At 48.5% G+C, this 26,784-nt stretch overlaps 1 protein-coding gene across 7 annotated transcripts in view; it reads right to left on the reverse strand.

Annotated features, from left to right (window-relative positions):
• The window catches only part of FLNB (filamin B), a 156,092-nt gene that overhangs the window by 90,635 nt on the left and 38,673 nt on the right, over positions 1 to 26,784 (reverse strand). For all 7 annotated transcript variants that reach the window (XM_002713270.6, XM_002713267.5, XM_002713269.6 and 4 more), the window contains exon 2: positions 2,220 to 2,468. In XM_002713270.6, the coding sequence (XP_002713316.1) occupies positions 2,220 to 2,468 (249 nt within the window). The remainder of the gene's footprint in view (positions 1 to 2,219; positions 2,469 to 26,784) is intronic.

The raw sequence follows: 26,784 nt of genomic DNA on the forward strand, positions 1-26,784 counted from the left end.
CTGTTAACAGAACACAGAGGATGCTTCAGCATCAGCCGACTGAAGAGATCAAGTAAGCCATGCACCTAAATTCAAGCCACACAATCTCTCAGAGAGCTATTTCTTCCCAAATCTCAATGAATTATTTTGTAGGCCAAAAGTAGCACAGGTAGGAGTGTGCCCTGGGGAAAACCCTACCACACTAAATGAGTCTTTTCCTTTGACTTGCTATCTCCTTGCAGTAAGATGGGGATTACTGGGGCAGGCATACAGCCTGGCAAACACCCTCACACCCTATCATAGTACTCCATTTGCTACCCCGCTCCAGCTTTTGACTCCAGTTTTCTGTAATGTAGTTCCTGGGAGGCAACAGTGATGATGGCTCAAGTAATTCAGTTCCTGTCACTCAAGTGGGCAATCTGGACTGAATTCAAGCATGCTGGCTTGAGGCTGCCCAGCACCTCTGGCTGTTACAGCATTTGGAGAGTGAAGCAGTGGGTGGGAGCCACCTCATTGTCTTACTCTCTCTTTCTCCTTCTGATCCCTCTCCCTCTCCTGCCCCTAGTCTATCTCTTTCTGTCTCTCACACGAATTTTGTAAATAAAAATAAAATATAAAGATTATCCATTCATTGATGAAGTAGTATAAACAGATAAAGCCTGTAAAATTATTTGGGCCAGGTGACTTGTAACAAGAGGTTTTTTTTTAAAAAACAAAACAAAACAAAACAAAAAAAACCTTTGTTCCTGGCTATATCTAAAAAGACTAGACTAGAATTCTGCGTGATTTACAAATTTACTTGCTCTAAGGCAGAAGCACAGAATTATCTAACATGTCTTTGTAGGTACAAAAAATAAAGAACTGGAGTAAAAATGCCCAGGTTTAAACTAGAATGAGGTATGCTAAATTGTGTCTTGGGAAGTAAGGGCACAGAGAAATGAACCAGTGTGGTACTCTGTATTATTCTTGGATGACACCAACTTACAGGCTCTCAAGGAAGAGTGAAGCCTTCAGTCAGTCCTTCTTCCCTACCCAATTGATACCAGATCATTCTACTTTGCATGTGTTGCAAACCACTAGCTTACTATTCATTAATGTGCCCAGGACATACAGAGCAGTTGCAAATGGAAAATAAAAGTATATATTTTTTTAAACTAAAAAAAGTACAAAATCATTGGCTATGCCTTTTCAGCTGAGTATGTACAGCAAACTCTACCCATTAATCTAAACTCTCCAGTGAGGATAATTACAACCTTGGTATACACTCAACCACTTGACAAAGAGGAGCCCACTGAGGCTAGCAAAGCCTCCAACTGGAGCCTGACCAAGTACTATTTCACAGCAAAATAAAAAGAAAAGGGCAAAGAAAGCCATATATAGTCAAACCTGTGGTTAATAGTAATGGGTACTTTCCACTCAATGGACGATTTTAGATTTTTGTGCCAAGCCACTTAACAGGGCCACATGTTTCTGCTGAAACCAATGGCAAAATAGGCACCTAAGTGGGAAGACACAAGACTCCAGAGTAGGGAAGCTAAAGCCGAGGCCCGCTCCAAGCACTGAGGCCTTCACTGGGAATGTGGATAAATTATTGAATTTAATGCTCGGGTATATCTATGCATATAACTAGATCTGCTGTAGAAAAGGTAAAAAGAGCCACTTTGTAGTTTTATTAGCTGTCTCACAATGGGCTAAAGCAAACAGACACACCAATTATAGCAAAGCAAGCTACTCCATTGAAAACTAATAGTTTTAAGGGGCCATATATCCTCATCCCAAAGAGATGGGTCAGGCAGTGATATAATATGAATATGATTTGGCCCCTCAACTCATACATGACTTCAAACTCTCAACTCATGAGTGAAAAAGTACTAGGAGAGTGGTAACTTAACCCAGTTATGGTATTTAGAGGTGGGGCCTGGTAGGAGTGCTTAGGTCACTGAGGACACGCCCTAAGAAGGTGGTTATCAAGAGGTGGTTGGTAGAAAAGCCTGAGTTTGCACCCAGCCTCCCACTACCGTCCCCCTGCCCCCCCACTTCCTGGCTTGCCATACGATCCTTCCTCCACACCAGCTCTAGGAATGCCATCCACCATCTTCACAAGAAAGCAAACCAATCTTGGGCTTAATATTCCAAACCCTGCTAAATACACCTTTTCTCTTTATGAAGTGAGTTGCCTCAGGTACTTCACGGCAGTACTGAAAAGCTGACGACATAGACAGGCATTCCTGGGCTCTTACCAGGGGCACAGCTGTCTACCAGTGCTCCCAAGGCTTTGCCATCTTGCCAGTTCTGGTTGAAGTTGGTGATGGGCAGATAGGGGATCTTGTTCTGAATCCAGCCCAGCAGCCTCTGCTTTGGCGTCTGCTTCTTGGCGTCATCATCCCCTTCGTCCTCCCACACGGGCATGGAGATGGAGTAGTGGAGGATCAATGTCCACACCAGGCCCAAGATGAGCTTCAGGTTCCCATCCACAATGGCTTTGCTGTCTGGGGAGAGAGGCACAGGCTCAGTCACTCCTCTGGGTCACAAAAGTATACACAGTCATTTTTGTTCAACAAAAAGTGAAGAAATCCTAGGCTATTTGAAATTCATTTAAGACTGAAATGATGTGATGCTGGAATTTCTTGAAAACACATGGTGTTGGGATTAGAAAAAATATGATCGATAAGTGCTATTAATTGGCATCCCTGGATCACGGCTATATCAGAATACACTCAACTATTATCTCTATTTTGGTGTATGCTTAAAATTTCCCACAAAAAATGGGTTTTAAAATTTTAAAGAAATCTGGGGCTGGAGCTGTGGCACAGTAAGATAACTCTCTGCCTGCAGTGTTGGCATCCCATATGGGCGCCAGTTCTAGTCCCAGCTGCTCCTCCTCCAATCCAGCTCTCTGCTATGCCTGGAAAAGCAGTGAAAGATGGCCCAAGCGCTTGGGCCCCTGAACCCACATGGGAGACCTGGAAGAAGCTCCTGGTTCCTGGCTTCGGACTGGCTCATCTCTGGCCATTGCGGCCATTTGGGGAGTGAACCAACGGAAGGAAGAGCTTTCTCTCCATCTCTCTCTCTCACTGTCTATAATTCTACCTGTCAAATAAATAAATAAAATATGTTATAAAAAATTTAAAGGAATCTGAGGGGAGCATTGTGATACAGTTGGTTAAGTCACTGCTTGGGATGCCCATATTTTACATTATAGGGCCTTGTCGAGTCCCAACTACTTCATGCTTCTGATCCAGTTTTCTGCTAATAATGCACCTGTCAGGTAGCAAATGACAGCTCATGTGCTTGGATTCCTGCCACCTATGGAGTAGACGTGAGTGGAGTTTTTGGCTCCTGGCTTTGACCCTAGGCTAACTATTGTGGGCATTTGGGGGATAAACCCATGGGTGGAAGATCTCTCTTTTCTCTGTATCTCTCACTCTTTCAAAAACATACATACTGTTAAATAATAAAAAATTAAAATGTAAATCATTTCAGAAACATTGACAATAAAAAGAAGTGGCCACATCCCAGGGATAACCACCTGCTAACCTGGTGGTCAACAGTCAACAAAGTGTGTGTGTATGTGTGCACACATGCACATAAGCATGGAAATGTGTTGGCTGCCCTGAATTTGTATTATATAACACAAAAACATCGATTCCCTGTAAATGCTTAGCCTAGGTCATGGCCCCTGCAAGGATCCTCCCCTGCTTAACACAACCCGAGGTATCCCTGGCCAGCCCCTTCCACAACTCCTGCTGCCATTTCTTTCTATTCCCTCCTCCCCAGGCTCCTCTTCAGCACTGTCTTCTTTCCAACCTCCATCTGCAGCCATCAAAACCCCAATGTCTGGGGGCAGCGCTGTGGCAAAGCAGGTTAAGCTGACCCTTGGGACATGGGACCCATGTCCATGGAGACTCAATCTCTGTCTCTCAAATAATTTTTAAAAGAAAAAATAAAATAAAAGTAAACCAAGCACAGGGCCTGTCTAAGCACGTAGGCCGCGGGTCGGTGAAGCCAGCCAGCATGCGTTTGAGGTTTTATGCTCAATAAAGTGGCAATGGTCTGCATAAAACCCCATACACAGGGTGGGTATTTGGCCTAGCAGCTGGGATGTCCACATCACCTTCTCAGTGCATGGGTCTGCTGCCTGGCCCCATTCCAGCTTCTTGACTATTGTGGACATCTGGGGCATGAGCAAGCAGATAGGAGCTCTCTTTTTCCTCTGTCTCTATCTCTCTACTTCTCAAAAAAAAAAAAAAAATTTAAGTTAAGAAACAAAAGAAATTAAAAAGCAGTACATGAACCTTGCACAGAATCCAAGGAATTCGCCCCATGGAACCAGACATCCCTCCAGCTGGCAGCCGTGGTCACAGCTGGGGTTTTCGGATTAGATGTTCTGCCATGAGTTGTCTTTGAAATGCTATTGATTACTCCTTTACCACCTACGGATCCTCAGAAATTCCAAATCAAGCAATTTTCCATGCCAATTTCCTTTATTCAAGCTCAAGGGAGAAGAGCAGCCTTCAAAAGAGTGGACCAAGAGGGGGAAAAAAAAAAGGCAAGAAAAAGAACAAAAGAAAATGTGGGTTTGCACGCTGCTTGTCAGGGACCACAAGCAGCCTGGCACACTTGAGACACTGATCTCTTCTACCTGAGGGACTTGAACAGGCCACAGAGTCGCATCCAGCCACAAGCTTCGGTCTGCAAAACTCAAACCTTCCCAGCTACTCGCTAAGTGCTTTTCGAAAGCAGCGCTGCAGATTTAATTCATTCAAAACACGAAATCAACTGGCTCTATCTTCCCTCCGCGTACATATGTTGGTCTAAAGGAATGAGACCCAAGTCCTTTTCATAAAGATTTTAGGGGAAACATGACCCAGTTAAAGTCTGGGCCAAATTTATGTAACATATAATGCCCAGAACTTCTGTTTCCAATGAATTCCAGGTAGGTGTCCAAGTGGGAACGCCCCCATCACAGTCTCACTGGGATCCGTGTCACCCTCCTCCTGCTACTCTGACAGCCCTCATTTCCCAAGGGATTCTGACAGGTGAAAGTTCAAGTGTTTCGCCCAAGCTCTTGGAGCAATAAAAAGAGGGCAACTCGCCCAGAGGGCCTCCCCAGCACCCCTCCACATGAAACAGGAGACTCCCCAGGCCTTGAAAGAGAAATGGTCCACAGCGTGGCAGCGCCGACGTCGGAGCACTGCCACACCCCGTGGAGTCTGTGGACCTGAGTGTGTCCGGCCGTGTTCACACGGGCTGTAGGCACTGGGCAGGAGTGATGGTGTACTGCCGCATCCCGCAGAGCCTGCAAACCTGAGCATGCCTGGCCGTGTTCACGCAGGCTGTAGGCGTGGAACAGGAGTGAAGTCGGTGCACTGCCACGTTCACGCGGGCTTTAGGCGCGTGGCAGGAATGAACAAGGAGCTCGTGGCCAGACCAGCCAGAAGCATCTCCACAGAAACAGCTGCTGGAGGGCATCTCAGGAGCATAACAACCCAGCGTCCACCACACCTGCCCAGCCTGCTACAGCCAGCTCAGACTTCACTGGGTAGGAATCTGGCTGTGGGTTTCTCCCTTCTGTGCTGCCCCCCAAACTTCACCCATCACAATTCCTACATAACTGGTCATCCAATCAGACACACTACTCAAAACTGTCCAGGGGCCGGCGCCATGGCTCACTTGGTTAATCCTCCACCTGCGGCACCAGCATCCCATATGGGCACCGGGTACTAGTCCCGGTTGCTCCTCTTCCAGGCCAGCTCTCTGCTGTGGCCCGGGAAGGCAGTGGAGGATGGCCCAAGTGCTTGGGCCCTGCACCCACATGGGAGACCAGGAAAAAGCACCTGGCTTCTGGCTTCGGATTGGTGCAGCGCCAGCCGTGGTGGTCATTTGGGGAGTGAACCAATGGAAGAGCTTTCTCTCCTTCTCTCTCTCTCACTGTCTATAACTCTACCTGTCAAATAAAAAAATTAAAAAACTGTCCAGCCTTGCTATACCGTGAAAGCAAGGAATGTGTTTGCCTCGTTTCCGTACACTGGTTCTCCAGGCTATGTGAATGGGTTCATTTACAGAGTATAAGCAGCAATCTCTGGAAGTAGCCTAGAAACATCTCCTCTGGAGACCAGTTCCCCAGAGGTCAGGCCCCTCCCTCTGCCCAGGTCAGGATCCTGAGTGGAGTCCCTTGCCTGCCTGCCTCCTAATATGCCTTCAGGGAGCTCCAGGAGGCACCTGCAGCACCTTCTCCCTGGCTGGGACTGATTAACCAGGGTGGTGGGGTGGTGGCCCATGAGGAGAGGCGTGGTCCGACACTCCTGCACACTTTCACCTGCCTGGGTAGGGACAGCAGATCGTCCTCTGCAGGCATCAAGGAGACAGAGGGGCGTGCGCCAAGGCACCAAGGCCACCCTCCGCACTGTGATGTGGTGTCTGGGGAAGCAGATGCCACCCACTCTGCTCCTGGCCCTTTCATCTCCATGACCCCCTGAGGGGCAGTGTTGCAAAGCTATTTCAAGCACAGGCTCTGGAGCCAGTGGCTCAGCTCGATTTGTCCCTTTGAACCATCCACCCACCCTCAGCCTCACTGTTCCTCACCTATCCAACGGGAATGAGCAAAGTCCCCGACCTCACAGGCTGCTGGAAGTAGGTAGGGATAGGTAGGTTACACAATGCAAAAGTCCAGCCTAATGCCTGGCATACAGCAGGCGCTGAATAAAGCTTACCCCGCTCTCCCCTGGTACTCCTTCACTCAATATCAAGTCCTGCTGTGGCAAACACTCTTCCCTACAGCCAGATGAACAGATGCCAGAGTCCAATGCGTGTATGCCAGAAATGGCTACAAACCAACAGGTGATGCAAACGTTCATGTGTCACCCCCCAGAGCCAAGCAACTCATTCTCAGGGCCAGGGCCACAGCCTCTGCTGTCCTGTTCCAAGGGGAGGCAGACTTCGAATGCTACAATGAATCCGAGATCTAGGAGCTCTCTGCAAGCTGGACACATAGGAGCTGGGCAATGAGGGAAGACAGCAGGGCCTGCGCCACAAAGGCCACCCAGGAGACAAACTACAGATAACTTACCAGACCTTCCTGGAAAGTGTAAGGTACAGAAAGAAGCCCAGGCGGGCCCAAGGTCTGGTCCTTCCTTGACTTCTTGGCTTCATTTTGCCCCAAGATCACCTTCTGTCTCTGTCCCTGGTGCCCACCTGGCCCCAAACTCCCTCCTCATCCTCTCTCCCAAGTCTACAAATTAGCACAGGTTCCCTGTGAGGTGCCCCAGCAAGACTCTGCATCCTACTCCTCTCACAGAGCACCTGCAACCACTGTGGTTTAATAACCCCCTGGGAGCTCAGCTGCCTCCTCTGCCCCAAGTGTCAGCTCCACTCCACAGTCAGGTTTGGCTCTCCACTGTCTCAACACCAAGTGCACCTGGCTGTGTGGGAGACAGCCTGCCCACTCGGCTCTCCTGACCCTCCCTACTGTGGTGCTCCAGGAGAGGAGTGATGCATGTCACAGAGAGGGTGCAGTAAGTATCCCCCCACACACAGCTTTTTAGACAAAATTCTGCATGCTCTAGAATGTGGCCACTGCTGAGCCCCCACGGGCCACCCAGAACATGGCTCAGAGGGAAGGCCCAGAGAGGGTGTGGTTCTGCAGCTGGCAGACTCAGCTCCATTGCTCTGAATCTCTGCACCTCAGTTTCATCATCTGTAAACTGGGGGTGATGCTGGCCCACTGGAATAGGACTGCCAGCAGCACTACCTGCAGCTCTCACACCCACACACTTGGTTCCCAGTAGCACTTGTAGGATTATTACCGTAATGCTTACCACCACTGACCTCCCATGCCCTTATCAACCCAGAGTCAAACAGGACAAGAGCAGGAGGAAGAAGTGAAAGCTTACCAGTTCAATGCTGCAACCTGCCAGCTTGCAGTGTGGTTTCTGGACAGCTTAGGTGACTTGGCTGAGCCAGGAGCAGCACCTTAGGGTGGGCTCACTGTAGCACGCAGATCACCTGGATCCAGAGCCCCAGGGCCCACTGACAGCCAAGGTCAGCTCTGCACTTTCTCTCTAGCCTGCCTTCTCTCCAAGCCTGCACAAACCATGGCTGAACTACAGGCTTCAGATATCCAAACAATAGGGGGCCCTGAACTAAAAGAAGGCAGCTGGTTGCTTTCCTCACTTTCCTGGTCAAAACTTAGCCTAGGGGTGGGCATTTGGCACATTAGTTAAGTCAGCGCTTGGGACACCCACATTCCATATCTCAGTGCCTGGTTTGAGTCCTGGCTACTTTGCTTCTGATTCCCTGGGTCGCAGCAGATAATGGCTCAAGTATTTGGGTTCCTGCCAGCCATGTAGGAGACACAGATGGAATCTGGGGCTTCTGACTTGAGCCTGGTCCAATCCTGGCTATTGTAGGCATTTAGGAAATAAATCAGTGGATGGAGGATTTTTCTCCATTCCTCTCCCTCCCTCTTTCTCTCTCTCCCCCTCCCTCCCTCCCTTTCTCCCTCCCCCCTGCCTTTCAAATAATATAAAAATTGATTAATTACAAAAAGGCAGACAAATTTTAAACAAAAACACAAACCTAGCCTACAAACGTCCACTGCACCCCTCCCACGTCTAGAACAAGAAAGGCCAGGCCTGGGGTCATACTTCCGGGGTGCCACAGCCCTTCCATTCACACAGCACATGAGGAACTGTGCACTTTGCTGCAGGTTCCCTGAGGCCCCTGGCAGGAGGAAAGGGGCCAGGCTGGCTTCTGCCTCCCTTTCAGGTTGTGAAGAATGAGGAAAAGGCCTTCAGCCCTGATGACTGAAGCATGTCCATAGCCAAGGCCATTCTTTGGGCACTAAAATCCTCTATCCTCTACTCCCTCCCAGGTGCCAGCTTCCAGACACATGGCTCCTCCCAGCTGCCCTTAGAATTCAGTGGTGAGCAGAAGTAAAACGCACCCTCACTTCAGAGCCCTGGACTAGCCAGCCCCATGCACTGCCCCACTACCGGCCAGAGCCCTCGACACTGAGGCCACCTAGCTGTGACCTGCCCCAGGAGAGTCCTGCAAACAAACAGAAGGAGCCAGGGCCTCAGGACAGGGCACCCTGCCCACCTGAAGACTGAAAAAAAACAACCTCAGTTCACATTCCTTCTGCCAATGTTGTTGTTTTCTAATCTCTTTGTAACAGCAACTGAACTATAACCAGAGCATGTTTCTGGACACTAGAGGACCTGGAGTCACATGAGCCTATTCAGTCGGAAAGAGAAAACACTGACCACAATAAAGCCAGGGCACGGGGGTCAGCTACATTTCCGACTCCCTTTCCTGCTCATGAACTACTCAAGGACTACAAAGGAGCTGTTTGAATTAACTGTTACATACATGACTGTGCCTGGGTCCCGAGTTAATAAACAGTTCATTCAGAAGGCCTTTTATGTTGTTCATCTTCCTGTTTTTTTTTTTTTTTCTTTAAAGATTCATTTATTTATTTATTTGGAAGGCAGAGTGATGGGGGGAGGAGGACGGGAGGGAAGCAGAGAGGGAAATGGATCTTCCATCCACTGTTTCACTCCACACTGGCAGCAAAAGCTGGGACTGGGCCAGGCCAAAGCCAAGAACCTGAAATTCCACCCAGGTCTCCCACGTGAACAGCAAGGGCCCACGTAGCTGGGCCATCCTCTGCTGCCTTCTTCAGGTACATTAGCAGCGAGCTAGATAGGAAGCTGAATCAGCAGATGAGAGATCTCCATGTTTGTCTTTAAAACAAATAAAAAGTATTTTAAAGTAGATTAAGCCATGAAGTCAGGATCTTCAGGAGTTGATTAATACCTTCACTGAAGGAATGGGTTCATTACAGCAAGAATGAATTTGTTTAAAAAGCGACTTTCACTCTTCCTTGTTCTTGCACCAGCATGCATGTACTGTGTGATGCACCACACCATGCTACGATGCAGCAAGAAAGCCCTCCCCTGATGCAGCCTCTCAATCCCACACTCCCCAGCCTCCAGAACTGTGGGACAAATACACTTACAATGCTCACAAATCACCCAGTCTGTGGGACCACATGATAACAGTAGAAAACAGACCAAGACAGCACACAAAATAAAAAACCCTCTCACTGCATTGAGAAGGATTCTGAAGTCACATCTGAATTCAGCAAGAAAGACTGCTGAAGTGGATTAACCATGTCTACCATGAAGAAGGCATGGGGAGTGTAAGTTCAGCAAGGAAGATTTCTGTACAGATAGATTGGCAATGTCTGCCTTGGGCATGGCATGTTGGAAGGGGGCCAGGATTTCTCTGCAACAGAACTGAGTGAAGAAATATTCTCAAGTCCTTGACTGACATTTCTGTTACAGGCCCACAACACATTCTCATGTATAAACTCAGACTTTGAACATCCTACCTTATCAACTATTCCTTCTGTTCTCTTTCACTTCCTTTTATTTTGGTACAGAGAGCTAGCTGGATGAACTTTCAGAGAGTAGATCTGCTGATGGTGTACTATTTTGGAATTTGTCCCAAATACCCAGGTTTTCTGGCCTCACTTTATAAGTTCTATTTTCATCACCCAGGCTTTTTTTTTTTTTTTTTTTTTTTTTTGACAGGCAGAGTGGACAGTGAGACAGAGAGAAGTCTTCATTTTTGCCGTTGGTTCACCCTCCAATGGCCGCCGCGGCCAGTGTGCTGCGGCCGGCGCATCGCGCTGATCCGAAGCCAGGAGCCAGGTGCTTTTCCTGGTCTCCCATGGGGTGCAGGGCCCAAGGACTTGGGCCATCCTCCACTGCACTCCCGGGCCATAGCAGAGAGCTGGCCTGGAAGAGGGGCAACCGGGAAAGAATCCGGAGTTCCTACTGGGACTACAACCCGGTGTGCTGGCGCCGCAGCCTATTGAGCCACAGCGCCGGCCAAGGCACTTTCTATTCAATATCACTTTTAAAAACTTATTATCATGCCGGCGCTGTGGTGTAGCAGATAAAGCCACTGCCTGCAGTGCTGGCATCCCATATGGGCTCCTGTTGGAGTCCCGGCTGCTCCACTTCCGATACAGCTCTCTGCTGTTGCCTGGGAAAGCAGTAGAAGATGGCCCAAGTCCTTGGGCCCCTGCACCCACGTGGGAGACCTGAAAGAAGCTCCTGGCTTCGGATCGGTGCAGCTCCAGCCGTTGCGGCCAACTGGGGAGTGAATCAGCGGACGGAAGACCTCTCTCTCTGCCTCTCCTTCTCTCTCTGTGTAACTCTTTCATATAAATAAAGAATTTTTTTTTTACAAAAATTTTTAACACGTCAGAGAACTAATTTATATCCAATAACAAAGCCCTACTGGACTAAGTGATAAACAAAATGGATATACTGAAGGATCTAGAATAGATACACTTCCACATAGGGAGTTTTAAATGGTTCACGAAGGGGCCAGCATTGCGGTGCTGTGGGTTAAGCTGCTGCTTGTGACACCAGCATCCCATTATCTGAGCTCAGGTTCGAGTTCTAGTTGCTCTGCTTCTGATCCAGCTCCCTGCTACTGTGCCTGGGAAAGCAGCAGATGACGGTCCAAGTACTTGAGCCCCTGCTATCCATGTGGGAGACCAGGGTGGAGTCCCAGGATCCTGGCTTTGGCCTAGCCCAGCCCATCTGTTGCAGCATTTGGGGAGTGAACTGGCAGATGGACAATCTCTCAATCTCTATCTCTCCCTATCTCTCTGTAACTCTGCTTTTTGAATAAATAAATGAATCTTTAGCAACAAAATGTTGGAAGGATTCTAACCTTGTTAGGTCAAAGATGGAAGAAACCAAAAGTATTTCAGATGGTCAAGGTGCAACTAGGTTGTAGCTGTTTTTTAAATTGATTTATTTCTATTTTATTTGAAAGACCCAAAGAGAGAGAGATCTTCCATCCACTGGCCCCCATTCCACATAGCTGCAACAGGCTAGGGCTGGGCCAGGCCCAAGTCTGGAACTTAGAATTCCTTCAAGTCTCCCACATGCGTGGCAGGACCCAAGTACTGGAGCCATCACCCACTGCCTCCCAGGATGCACACTAGCAGGAAACTGGATTGCAAGAGGAGCCAGGCACTAGGACACGGGATACAGCTGTTACAAGTAGCAACTTAATCACAACACCAAACACCCGGGCTCCTAAACTAGGTTTCCGACCTCAAAGCAACAGGTCTCTACAGAAACGCCTCCTGCCACACAGTTGTCCCAGGGACTAGCACAAGGGCCCCCAAGGACTCTTGAGCTGCAAGTGCAAGAGGCCAAGTCCAGACCCTGGGAGATTCAGGCTAAACCCCAGCGCCAGGCCTGAGCACGGCGGTCGTCTGTCCCTTGCTCGCAGCTTCCTGAGAACGCATCCAGCTGAAATAACAAATGCTGGCTGTGAACGGAGGTCCTCGTGACCTTCGGACTCTCGCTCAGTTTGTCCTGCGGTGAGGCCATCTCGTCTGAAGTGCAGCTCGCTCTCCTACGTAGGAGAGCTGGGCCCTCCCTGAGGCCGCGCACACACACACACACACACACACACGCAAACCACAGGGCAAGAAGTGAGGGCAGGAGGCACCATGCCTGGGAAAGCCAACTCTCCTCCCATCAGCAGCTCTCACTTTCAGACTTTTCTGCTGGGCCAGGCTCTGTGGCACATGTCACCTCCTCCAGCCCTCGTTGTGGCTCTAGAAGGGTGACTTTTGTGACAGATGCCATTATACAGATGAGATGGCAGAGGCTGCCAGATGTCCAAAGTGACACAGATGGAGAGCCTAGATTTACACTCAGTTCTCTCTGTTGCCAGCACCCAAACTCTTAGCTCACTACTTTTTTTTGTCTTTAATATTTATTTATCTATTTGAAAGGCAAAGCTATAGAGAGGCAGAGCAGAGGCAGAGAGAGAGAGAGAGAAAGAGAGAGGTCTTTCATCTGCTGGTTCACTCCTCAAAAGCTGGGCTGATCCGAGGCCAAGAGCCAGGAGTTTCTTATGGGTCTCCCACTTGGGTGCAGGGGCCCAAGGTTTTGAGCCATCTCCCACTGCTTTCCCAGGCACATTAGCAGGGAGCTGGATTGGAAGTAGAGCAGCCGGGACTCAAATCGGCACCCATAGGGGATGCCAGTACTGCAAGTGATGGTTTTACCCTCTACATCACAGCACCAGCCCAGCTCACTACTTCTGACTCTACCTGATGTTCACAACAACTGGAAGATGTGAATGCATATTTTTTTTCTTGTGTGGCAGATGAGCTGGTATATAAACAGTCCGTCCACAAGCCCCCAATTAATACAGCACTGTACTTCGGGAGGTGAACTAGATCTCTGACTCTTCTACTTTTTATTTTTATTTATTTATTTTTTATGTATTTGAAAAGCAGAGAGACACACACAGAGACAGAGAAATGACAGAGATTGTCCATCTGCTTGTTCACTCCACAAACACCCATAACAGCCAGGAATGGGCCAGGACAAAGCAAGGATCTTGGAACTCAATCCAGGTCTCGCAGGTAGATGGCAGGGACTCAAGTACTTGAGCCTTCACTTGCCACCTTCCAGGGTTAGCAGAAAGCTGCATAGTAGTGAGGACTTGAACCCAGGTACTCTGATATGGTATGCAGGCATTCCAAGTGCTGTCTTAACCACTGCCAAATACCCACCCTCAACTACACCAAGTCATTCCCAGGAACCTTAACCTACAAGGTCCCAGCACAGAAACTCGGCAGGTGGGCAACATATAAAATGACAGCACAGGACCTGGGAAGTGCCAATAAGGGTCTGAGATGGATTATTCTCCTTGTCTCAACCACCATTCACCAGGCCTCTGCCATCCCAGAAATAGGAATTGCAACATCATGGCCTCCTCCCTACATCCAGGGGGGCCCACGCTTGCTTCCAACACCTTCCTCAGCCAACTCTTGGGGGAAAACATGGAGGACAGGAGAGGCAGGTCTGCCCTTAATTATCCAAGCCTGTATCTTCTCTCAAAAATAGAAATTAGGGTTACTCATATAATAAAACACTCAATGTGTCTCCTTCTATATTGAAACCAGCATATATTGCCCCACTGCCTGCTAAGCTCCAGGCCCTGGGCTGGATACAAGTGACACCTCTGTATAAGAAAGGAAGTTAAATTGGCTTGAAAATATTCTGCAAAGAGATGATAACATTATAATGAAAACTGGCAGCTCCACGGGGCTAGATGTTATTATTAAAGACTTTTAAAAGAGAACAAAGAAGTAGACAAAAAAGCAACTTTTGGCTTTTTGTCCTTCATTCTAAATTACATGAACTAGGGACTTCTCTCCCCGCTCGACCTTACAATAGTAAAAGTGAAATAACAATATTGACGGTGAATACATTTTCAACTCTAAGCTTGTAGGAGTTGATTCTTGTTACAAAATTCGAGCAACGAGGCTTCGAGCAACAAGGCCTCACTGGTTTGAAAGAGAAGCGATCATCTTGTATTTCCCCTGTAACTAACCTCCTATTACAGCTCTCAGAAGCTTGCCACAGCAATGGCAAGCGGCCCAAAGATTGTGGAGTCATGAAAAGGAAGAAAACTCTCAATTTAAAATCTTGAGCAGGAACCAAGCTGAGAGAAATAATTTTTATAACTGCCGGCTCTCATCATCACCAAGAGAAAGAGGATGAGTGGGAGGAAAAGATCTTCTCAGGACAAGGGCTCTGCCCAGACTCTGCCCACACTGATGCTTCTCAGACAGTTCAGTTGGTGGCTCCAGTGTGTACCCTTCCAGGGGTAGGCTTTTGGTGCAAGGCCCACATCCCCTATCAGAGTGCCTGGGTTCAAGCCCTGACTCCACTTCTACTCTAGCTTCCTGCTAATGCACACTCTGGGAGGCAGCAGGTGATAGCCTCTACCACCCACATGGAAGACATGGATGGAATTCTGGGCTCCTGGCTATGACCAGGCCCAACTGTGGCTCTTGTGGGCATTTGGAAAGTGAGCTAGTATGGCCGGCACCGCGGCTCACTAGGCTAATCCTCCGCCTTGTGGCGCCGGCACACTGGGTTCTAGTCCCGGTCAGGGCGCCAGATTCTGTCCCAGTTGCCCCTCTTCCAGGCTAGCTCTCTGCTGTGGCCGGGAGTGCAGTGGAGGATGGCCCAGGTGCTTGGGCCCTGCACCCCATGGGAGACCAGAAGAAGCACCTGGCTCCTGCCATCAGATCAGCGCGGTGTGCCAGCCGCGGTGCGCCAGCCGCGGCGGCCATTGGAGGGTGAACCAACGGCAGAGGAAGACCTTTCTCTCTGTCTCTCTCTCTCACTGTCCACTCTGCCTGTCAAAAAATAAGAAAAAATAAATAAATAAATAATTAAAAAATAAACAAAAACAAAAATTTAGACCTTTCCACCAATGATGACAAAGGGAGGCCTCCAACACATGCCCCACCCAGTCACAACAGAGCTCTCAGGCCAGACTCAGCTTCCTGATTGCAGGTGGGTTCTCCACAGGGAAGGGACTTCAGTAGTTCCCTTGCTGATGTAGCCCATAGCCAAGTAACTCAGGGCCCAGGAGAAGTCCAGGTGTTCTGTCTGGAGTCAGAGAAGCCTTGGTTGCCTCCCAAGCACAGCCACCTAATAGCCATACACCTTGGAGTGGATCAACCTCCTGTGCTCAGTCTCTGCAGAGGCCAAGTGAGCTGGTAGAACACTGGGAGCACGGGCAGCAAGGCAGGTGGCACAGTGTCCCACAAGGGCCCCATCCCATCAGCAGGGACTACGACTGCTGTTTCTACCATAACATTAGAAACACATGCGAGTGAAACAGATTCAACACCACTCAACTGGCTCAAGAATGCTCAGCACACAAGGCCCCAGAATGCTGCCTTGCAACACAGACGTGCATTCCATCTGCTCACGACCACAGGCGCTGGGCCCATTGGGGACTAGGATCAGGGCTGATAGAATCAAGATGTTCTTTGCTCCGCGAGCCGCTGAATGAACTGGCAGTTTGCTCAAATCTGCAGGCCACCCTGACTCCTCAAACAGATTCCCGAGCAGTCTGCAGGAGCCAGAGAATTCAACACCAGTTCAATTAATTCGATTTGAAGCACGAAGTACTCAAACAAGTTCCCTAACAAGACTTCTTCTAATGGGAGTGAGAGGGTTGCATATTAAAGTGATCTTTAAGCATTAAAGCAGTGCATGACACAATATGACCAAGAGGGAAAACTGACCACACTGCACATGCCTCTCAGACAATATATGGTTAAATAAACTTTACAGTCAAGTAAGAGACTTAACAGGCTGCTGTGAGAAGAATAGGAAGGGTGTGTTTGTTACAGCAGGGGCAGGCATCCATGATGTAATTAAGTAAGGAGGGAGGGCGATTTGCAGAAAAATCTCGATCTTGCAACCCTGGAATTTTTAAAAATATTTTTAGAAGGTTTATTTATCTATTTTGAAAGGCAAAACACTAGAGAGAGGGAGAGGGAGAGGGAGAAAGAGTGGGAGAGAGAGGGAGATGGAAAGAGAGGGAGAGGGACAGGAAGAGGGACAAGGAGAGGGACAGGACAGGGAGAGAGACAAGGAGAGGGAGAGGGAGGGAGAGGGAGAGAGAGGGAATCTCCCATCTGCTGGTTCACTCCCCAAATGGCAATAACAGCAAGGGCTGGGCCAGGCCAAAGTCAGGAGCCAGGAACTCCAACCAGGTCTCCCACATGGGTTGCAGGAGTCCAAGTACTTGGGTCATCTTCTGCTTCCTTCCCATATGCATCAGCACGGAGCTGGACCAGAGGCAGAGTAGCTAGGACTTAACCAGAGCTCCGATATGGGATGCCAGTGTCACAAGAGGTGGCTTAACCCCACTCTGCCACAACACCAGCCCCAAAACCCTGTTTTTCAGAGGCATGATTCTGCCCTGGAACAGAAGGACCTAGGGGTACAACAAACTGTCCCTACAGGCTCCTCTGCACTTCCATGTCCTGTTGCCATTGCTGTTACATACTTCTGCATTATTTGAACTTTTACAATACAAAACATAAATAGTTTTTAAATAAATGTTGGCACACACCACCAGAAAGAAACTATAATGTTCATATTAAGGAATTGTTCATGTTAACAAAATTGTTTGTGTGGATCTGTAGGCATAAAATATGGGAAAATCCAATGATAAAAGGAATGTTTACAGGAGGTTGGAATCTGAGTTAAAGAGATGCTGGGAGAATTAAATACAATTGGGCTCACAGATATATCAAATGCTTCCCAAATAAACAAGAAACTTCACCAACATCACACTTGTTTTAGAGTGGCATAAGGAATGGAGGGAGGTGGGGAGGGCTGGGAAGGAGACAAGGAGATGGTCTCTCTCATATATATATATATATATATTTTAATCTGAAAGGCAGAGATACAGGGACAGATCTCCCCTCTGCTCATTGCCTCCCCAACTGCCCACAACCGCAAGGCCTGGACCAGGTCAAAGCCAAGAGCCCAGACTCAATCTGTGTCTCCTACGTGAGTGGCAGGGTCCCTAAGCCATCCCCTGCTGCCTCCTAGGGTACCTATTAGCAGACTCAAATCCAGGCACTCATATGTGGAGTGTAGGCGTCCCAAGCAGCGTCCTAACTGCTGTACCAAACAGCACCCTACGCGCTCACCTTTTTATACCACATGATTTTCATCGTGTGCCATGTGACCTCTGAACAGATGAACACCAGAGACGCCGTGGGCTCACCCCGTTGTCTTTCGCACGACCTCCTTTTCTCCACTTCCTCACACCGGCCATTCAAGTCCCTGCCCAATCCTCACCAGACAGCCCCTTCCTGGGCAGGGGGGTCTCCTCAGGAGATGGCCCTGGCCATTTCCAAACAGCTTGCCCGAGGACTGGCACACACAGGACACTGCATTGCAGCAAGATGGAGTCATCTGGCTGCCTTCAGGCATGTTTTTCAAGCTAACAAAAACAACAACAAAAACCAACCACTGAGCTCCTGATCCTTTCCCACCTCCTCTTCCTGGCACCCTGGGAGCCTCACCCTGTGAGGTAGGGAGCAGTCCAACCTCCCGGGTAAAAGTGGACTGAGGACCTGATCCAGCGCAATGACTCCCAGTTCTCACAGCTACTTTCTGAGGTATCATTGTTAGCTCCATTTCCCGAATGTTAAATGCTGGTGAAAAAGATTGCAAAGTACTTCACAAAGTTCATGGAAAATGGAACTAAAATATTAAGTTTATGTTGGTACAAAAAAAAAAAACTGGAAAAATGCATATGATGTTATTAAAAAGTTTGTGGAAATAGGAATTGAAAAATTAGGTGTGAATTTTAAAACTTTGTATGGCAACATAAACCTAACTTTTAATTCTAGTTTTCCACTAACTCTGTGAAGGACCTTCCTATTAAACCAAGAGTCCCACAGCTCATAAGCAGTGGAGCAGGGATTTGAATCCAGGCCACTGACTTCAGAATCTGTCACAGACTGCTCTGCCCAGAGACCAGCACGGGCTTAAAAGGAAGAGAGCCATACATGGACATGATGGTGTTACAAAGGCTGGAAAAACAATGACAAGCCAAGGAGGAAAAAAATGTGGTGAGGTTACATCATCCTCCTAAAAGAGATTTATCGCTGTGCCCCTGAACCCTGCTCCACGCTAACCGGTGGTGGCAGGAAGATAAACAGCCCAAGCACACAGCAAGTCAGCTCTGCTGCTCGAAGCGGAACACAGGCTAACATTCCTGAGGCAGCGGCCCAAGAGCAAGGCGAGCGAGTGACACACGATTAATATCCAAGGCATCACCCTAACCGCCAGCTGCTCCTGTGGCTGAAGACACTCAGCCCACAGCCAGATCTCTTTATCCCCAGCCCTGCACGCACCAAGCTGGGGCCTGAGGCAGAGGCTACTCCCCAGCTCGGGAGCTGCACTGCCCGCCCATCGTGGGAATCTCACAGCAGCCCTGCCTAAACTTGAAGCCGCTGCCCTGTGTTCCTCAGACCACACTCAAACCTGGCCCATCCTCTTACCATCTACCAGTGGGTTTTCTTCAATCTATTCACTTTTTCTTTTTTCCTTAGCTTAGGAATTATGGTCATGGAATCGATCACAGGCTCGATACACTAGTTGCACTTTCCAAATACATGTGACAAAACTGTTACCACTTGTAAAGGTTCGTTGTGTAACTCTAAACAGCATCTTAGGTACCAACTCTTAGAAATTAGGTTTTACACAAAAAAAAGAGTTTTTCAATGGTCAAATAACTGAGAACACGTGAAAAATGAACAATGTTTAAACGGCTGCAGGATTGAGGTGCACTCAGTCAAAATGCCAGCATCCCATATGAGCGATAGTTCATGTCCTGGCTACTCTGCTTCCAATCCAGCTCCCTGCCCAGGCACCTGAGAAGTAGGAAAAGATGGCCCAATTGCTTGGGCCCCTGTAGTCACGTGACAGACATAGATGGAGTTCCAGGCTCCTGACTTCACCGGGCCCAGACCCAGCTGTTGTGGCTATTTGAAGAGTGAAGTGTTAGATGGAAGATCTACCCCCTAACCCCCATCTCTCTCTCTCTCTCTCTTTCTTGATTTTAAATAAGTATCTGTTAAAAATAAATTTAAAAATAATAAACTCCTGTAGAACTTCTCAGTCTTTAATATGCAAATGTACATTAACCATCTGCAAGAGAGGGCTAGCATGTCACACCAAATAGGAGTCTTTGTAAAATTCCATCTCCAAGGAGACTAACATGCTCCAGAAGGTACTCTGGGCACTTCTACCTTAAAATGCTCTTTAGATCCTCCAGTAAAACTTATCCCAAATGTTCCCAGAAAAGAGACACTGCATTTTGTAAAACTGGTAGATGTGGGGGTGAAGGAGACCAAACCATAGACACAACAGGAGAAAGACAGGAAACAAGGAACTGAGCTCTAACTGCAGTCATTAAGAGATTAGAGGGGCCGGCACTATGGCATAGCGGGTAAAGCCGCCGCCTGCAGTGTCAACATCCCATATGGGCACTGGTTCAAGTCTTGGCTGTTCTACTTCCTAGCCAGCTCTCTGCTATGGCCTGGGAAAGCAGTAGAAGATGGTCCCTGCACTCCATGGGTGACCTGGAAGAAGCTCCTGGCTCTTGGCTTCAGACTGGCTCAGCTCTGGCTGTTGCAGCCAACTGGGGAATGAACCAGTGGATGGAAGACCTCTCTCTCTCTCTCTCTCTCTCTCTCTCTCTCTCTCTCTCTCTGCCTCTCCTCTCTGTGTAACTCTGACTTTCAAATAAATCAATAAATCAAGGAAGGAAGGAAGGAAGGAAGGAAGGTGGGTAGGTTAGAACCTTGCTAGTTGGGATCAAGGGTTTTGCAGTTAAAAATTGACCAAAGCCAGCTCTCAAAGCACAGTTCCTAACCAAGGGTACCACAGAGAAGCACAGGCTTTGCGCTTCCCTTGACCACAGTGTCTAGAACTTGAACCCCACTTTGGAAACATCTCACTGTGCTAGACAAACTGTAATCCTTAAACAACAGGCAATGATTTAAAGGAATTCAGGCCACAACCAGCCTCCTCCCTCATGGGCTTGCTTTAGAGCTTCTAAGGCCAAAATCTCGTGCCAAGTGGGAAGAGGCAGAAATGGAAGCAGTCATTAGGACCACTACTTCAGGCAGAAGGAAGAGGGGCAACGGTCCTGATGCGGGCGACTGCAATATCAAATTATGCACACACAGAGACCTCCAGCACCTCCACCCACTGGCCACTTAACTCTGAACTTCCCACGCAGGGGAAGGGGAAGAATGTAGGGAAATTAGTAAGAACTATTTCTATTGTAACTGAAACACATCCAAGTGGCATTCCCAGTGCTCCTTAAGCACACAGTCCTCACAAGCAGAACAGTAACAGCAAGGAGCCAGGGCTCTGCAGTGCAGATGAAATCCTGCTCTCTCAACCTCCGTGTGGTAGTGGGTCCAAACCCGAGACTTAGTCACTGGCAATGCAGCTATCACACGGACAGGGCTCAGGCTCTGCCTGTAGCATCAAATGCTCCCATAAACACAAGCAATGGAGGAAGCACAGACTAGACTTGTCAGAGGCCCACGTATAGAAACCCCAGGGTGGCCATCAGGATTCGTTTGGTGCCAGCCATTGGAGTCTCCCTCAAGACCGGGCAGGAATGACCTTCATGTAACAGCTGTGCCCCCAGGGGTCCTCTGAACACTCCATTCATGCCACTGGCTGTGGTTCCTCCTATGTTCAACCCTGGCACTGAAGTCACTTGGGGTGGCTTAGTGCACACTGCAGGCACAGGCAGCCCGTGACCACAGCTGGCCTTCCACACCAGTGTCAGTGCTGTCACATTCAAAACAGTCTGGGAGCTGCAGCTTTTGCAGCTCCTGGGCTTCTTTGGACTTTCAAGAAAACCAGGGCCATGTATTGCCTTGGTTTTTCTGTCCCTCTTCCCCAGCTGCCTGACTCCCTGGGCCGGATGCCAAGGGCTGGGTCATTGTTGACAATCAAATCTAGAAGGCGGCTGTTGTGGTGCAGCAGGATAAGCCGCTGCTTGGGATGTCCACATCCCATACTGGAGTGCCTCCTTCCAGGCCCAGCTACTCTGCTTCCAATTCCAGCTTTCAGTTAAGGTTCTCAGGAGTCAGCAGCAGATGGTTCAAGCACTTGAGTCCTGACCACCCATGTGGGAGACCAGGGTAAGTTCCTGGCTCCCGGCTTCAGCCTGGCCCAGCCCTGGATTCAGGGATCTGGCAAGTGAACCAGAAGATGAAAGCATTGTCTGTCTCTCTCTCTCTTTGTCTTTCAAATAAATATTTTAAAAACAAACAAAAAACAAATCCACCCTCAGCAAGAAGGAAGGAAGACTCAAAAGAGTGGGCAGGGCCATTTTAAATTCAGATGCTAGAAAGATTTTAGACCCTAACACTCCTGTTAGAAGTTCCTAACTTAAAAGAATTCCAGCCACCTCCTCTTTTTATTAAAGGCAGAAAGAGACAGGTCTCTGCTCCACTGGTTCACTACCCAAATGCCCACAACAGCTCAGACTGAGCAAGGCGGAAGCCAGGAGCCACCCACAATGGACAGATGGCTGAGACCCAATACCTCTGAGCCATCATCGCTTCCCGGGACACACATTAGCAAGAAGCTAGAATTGGTGGGATACCATGGCCCGAACCCAGGTACTCCAATAAGGGATGCAGCTGTGCAGAGCAGCAGCTTAACCCATTCCCAGCTACTTCATACCTTGTACCGACAGACATGGAGTGCTTTGTCTTGATGATCAATTTTTTCTTCATTATAAAACAGCCGACTATCATCAATCCAAACTTCATTCCAAGTGTGAATATAATAAAGTGAGTCTCTCCCACACCCCCAGCCATCCCAGCATCCCAGCCACATAACCTCGGTCCTGCCTGTCCAATCCTGAGACCCTGGCCTGTCCGATTTTCGGCTCGAACCTCAGCACTTCTGTTGCTCACAAGTCACTTGAGTCTCAATTCTGGCTACACATGGGAAAGTTTAAAAAACACAAACATACATACATATATACATAAGACAACTTCCCTGCCCCAGAAGGAAAAAAAAAAAACTCCTCATCTCTTTGGGGTAAAGCTGGGGCACCAGTACTTCTAAAGCTTTCCAGTTGGTTCTATAGTGCCGCCTACTTTCAGAGTCAGTCCCGTGAATCTAATCACAAGCAAATCACCACCCGACACAAGCCTTCCTCTGTGTACAGACAGGCCCAAAGAGAGAAACTACAAAAGGGAAAGAAAAGCAAACACACAGGCACTTCACACAGTTCATGGAAAGCAGGATTAAAAACTAAGTTTATTTCAGTACAAAAAATGTTTGAAATCCATGCCTGTAAGCACATACTGGAACTTGGGGGTACCCAAGGCCATTGGATTAAACCTGCGTTAGCACAGAACAGAGGGGTCATGTGTCTGAAACCCACAAAACCAGAAACAAAAATAGATGATTGTTCCAGTCCCTAGGAATAAGATGCAGCGATGCTGAACAAGGGCTGGAAGACCCCTGGGTTTCAATTTTTCTTTTTTCAAGACAAACAACCATTAATAATGAAATCTTCCAGAATGAGAACATTGTTACCGACGTGAAAGGGAAAACCATCACTCCTTAAAGAAGGCTTGCTCTTGGTCCCCAGGGGCTACTGCCTGGCACGCCCGTTCATTCAGCCAACGTCAGCCACCCACACAGCGCAGTCCCCACCTGAGCGCGGCTGCAGTACCTCACCCAGACACCAACAGCATCGTCTATTACATGCGCCAAAACAGAGGCTTGGAAGAGCTGCGCTATTTGCCCAGGGTCACGTGTCAGTGAGTGGGGGTGGGGGCGGAGGCTGAGGAACGACACAGAAGAGAAGGAGGCATGGGAGCTGGGCTGTCCCACTTCGGAAGCTCCCCATTGCACCAACCTGGAGACTCGCTCTCATCTGTCTAAGGAAGCCAGAAGGGAAAGAGGCCAGAGCTTCAGAAATAAGCTCAGAGACTGCCTCTCCTGCTCACCAGTGTCCACACTGGCAAAGGGTGCAGGCAACTGGACTTCAGCAAGGAGAACTGCTGTGGCAGCTGCCTCCGTGGCAGCTTCAACAGGCCCAGAGAAACCTGCAGGGCAAAGCACAGCCCTTCAGGGAAACCCCCACCCCTCTCCTGGGACTCTGTCCTGAATGTTGTATGGGAAATTCTGAACAAAATCACACGGCTGTGGTTACCACACTCAGCACTGGACTGGGTCCTGGCCCTCTGTTCTAGTCTGACAGCCCATTCCTGCACTCCAAGCTACCCTTTAAAATGGGGCAGGGTATGGGAGCTTAAAGCTTACCCACAAGGTAAGAGGGTTTTGTCTAAATCCACCCATGGGACCCTCCTACAGAAGGGGGCCCACCTGGTCACCAAGTCCACATTTTCTAGAACCACCCTAAGGAGCCTAATGACCAATTGCCACCTCAGCCTCCTCTCTAATTTAAGCGCTCCTCACAGAGCTGCAAGAGTCCTGACGCCCTCTTCACAGCCCCTGCTGCATCCACAGAGAGCAGGCCCATTTCTCCAGGGCACTGGGCCAACAGCGCTCATCACAAGCCCGCATTAGAAGCTTCTGGTTGTTCGGCAGAACTCAGAAACCTGGCAGGGGCTTGCAGGCAGGCGGGAGGCTCCTCTGGGCTTCCTGTCGTCATAAATTCCTCCACGCCCTACCTGTGAAACTCCATGCCCATTTATTGCCAAAACTGGAGCCTTGGCTTCGCAGCTTCCTCCTCAGGCCTGGAAGCCGGCTCTTCCAGCTGATGACATCACTGACAAGCTCCTGACAATGGCTCCCGTGAGCCTAAACCTCTCCGAATACCTAGTGAGAGCACATTCCTCAAGGGTGAGGTCAGGTTGAGCTAATTACTCATCTGGCCCCCACCCTGGCGCCCAAAGCCACAAGCCAGGAGATGCTCCACACTTGTCTCCTGCTCTGAGAACCCTCCTGTAGTCGCAGACACGTGAGCTGCAGCATCTTTCAGCAGGCCTGGAACTCACTTCATTTATCTTGTGAATAAAAACACCAGATGTCCAGTTAAATAGGAAGTTAGATAAACAGCAAATAATTGTTGAGTCTGGGTATGGCCCATTCAGTGGCTTGCACCATAGAACTGCCTGCCACCTTGGGAGCATACTTCTACTAAAAAGGCATTCATTGTTTATTTCAAATTCGAACGTGACTGTATTTTCTCTGCCAACGCTGCTGGGAACAGGGGCGAGTCTCTACCCCTTCATTTGGTTTACCTGATTTCCTAAACTGTCAACTACACATGACAACAAACACTCTACCAGAAAAACATGGATAGTGAAATACAGGTAATATATTTACATATACAGGTGAAAAGATACACACTTACTTGCTTTTGGGAACAGTGATGGTCAGAGCAAGTGTCTTGTCCCTACATGAAAAATCGGGCAGCTTGGTACCAGACCTAAGTTCCGTGGGGGCAGGGATGCATGACTTGTCATTGGATCTCTGGCCTGGCTCAGAGTCTCAGTTTGGCTGGCATCTATGGAGTGAATCTGCCTGGGTTAAGGCTTTGTTTGTCGAATAATCATGATGCTAAAGCAATTCATGGTGATCCAGTCACTATATCGGGCATATTAATAGTATAAATAGATAGGGCCTACAGATTGAGTTGCTTAAATTAGCTCAGGAAACCACAACTTGATATACAGAATCATTTGTTGAATAAACAGTGATAAATAAAATCAAGAGCACTAGTACTTGACAAAAAAATTGGCAAACAAATGTAGTGATTAGCTATAGGTTTTCAATTAAAATGAGTTTAAGATCCTTGGTTAAGAACTAAAAACGCATTCAATCCACATGCCTTGTGCATTCACTGCAAACCAGGCCCTGTGTTAAGCACTTTGCAGAGTCACCTCTTTTTATCCTTCGATAACCCCAAGAGGCCAAGACCCACTCCTGCCCCATTTCACACACAAGGAAGCGGGGGCTCCAGAAACCTGTCCCAAGCTGTAAACGGTGGAGTCCAGATTCAGAACCAGGTCTTGCCATCTGTGGGCCTCACGCTCTCCCACCCTACTCTTTCTCTTTTCTTTTCCTTTTTTATTTTAGCTTTATTTATTGACATCTTAATTTGAAAGGCAAAAAGATAGAAGGATGGAAAGTGATCGTCCATCCACTGATTCACTCCCCAAATGCCCACAACAGCAAGGGCCGGGCCAGGATGAAGCCAGGAACCAGGAATTCCAGCTGGGTCTCCCACGTGAGTGGCAGGGGCTCAAGTACTTGAGCAATCATCCTCTGCCTCCCAGAAGGGGCATTAGCAGGAAGCTGCAAGCAGGGTAGCCAACACTCCAAAGGTGGCTTAATTGCTGCACCGAACGCACCCATTTCCCTCTCCTTACCCTAATCTCTCTACTTTGATTGACAAGGTTCTGGACCATTAGAAGACTGTCAAGTATCCCAACTCTTCCAGGAAAAGAGTACACACTTGGAAACTTCTCTGCAGCCAGGAGAGGACACTTTTGCTTAAAAATAAATACTGAAGGGCCAGCGTTGTAGAGCAACAGGTTTAGCTGCCACCTGCAATGCCAGCATCCCATATAGGCACCAGTTTGAGTCCCAGTTGCTCTACTTCAGATCCAGCTCCCTGTTGAAGCACCTGGGAAAGCAGAGGACAGCCCAAAAACCTGGGTCCCTACCACCTCTATAGGAGACCCAGATGGAGCTCCAGAATCCTGGCTTTGACCCAGTCCAGCACAGGCTGTTGCAGTCGTTTGGGGATGAAAGGTATCTCTGTATCTTCCTCTTTTTTAACTCTTCTTTCAACTAAATAAGATAAATTTTAAAAAGAGTGATTTTTGAAGTCTGTGGTTCTAGCAAGCAACCCTAGGAGATTCTCAAACAATTTTTTAAAAAAGATTTATTTATTTACTTGAAAGGCAGAGTTACACGGAGAGAAGGAGAGACTGAGAAAGAGATCTTCCATCTGCTGGTTCACTCCCCAAATGGCTACAATGGTCAGAGCTAGGCCGATCCGAAGCCAGAAGCCAGGAACCAGGAGCTTCTTCTGGGTTTCCCATGCAAGTGCAGGGGCCCAAGCACTTGGGCCAACTTCTACTGCTTTCCCTGGCCATCAGCAGGGAGCTGGATCAGAAGTGGAACAGCCAAGACTAGAACCAGAGCCCATTTGGGATGCCAGCACTGCAGGCTGATGCTTAACCTACTACGCCACAGTGCCAGCCCCTCAAGCAATTTTTAAATGATTACTTAATAAATAAACCACACTGTCCCCTGTGTAGCTCAGACACTTCTCATGGGAACCATACAGAACAGGACTGTAAAGTTTCAAAATATGTAAAGCTGTAAAAGTCAATGT

The sequence above is a fragment of the Oryctolagus cuniculus genome, chromosome 10 (assembly GCF_051225735.1).
Source record: "Oryctolagus cuniculus isolate XC-2025 breed Fujian yellow rabbit chromosome 10, ASM5122573v1, whole genome shotgun sequence".
NCBI lineage: Eukaryota > Metazoa > Chordata > Mammalia > Lagomorpha > Leporidae > Oryctolagus > Oryctolagus cuniculus.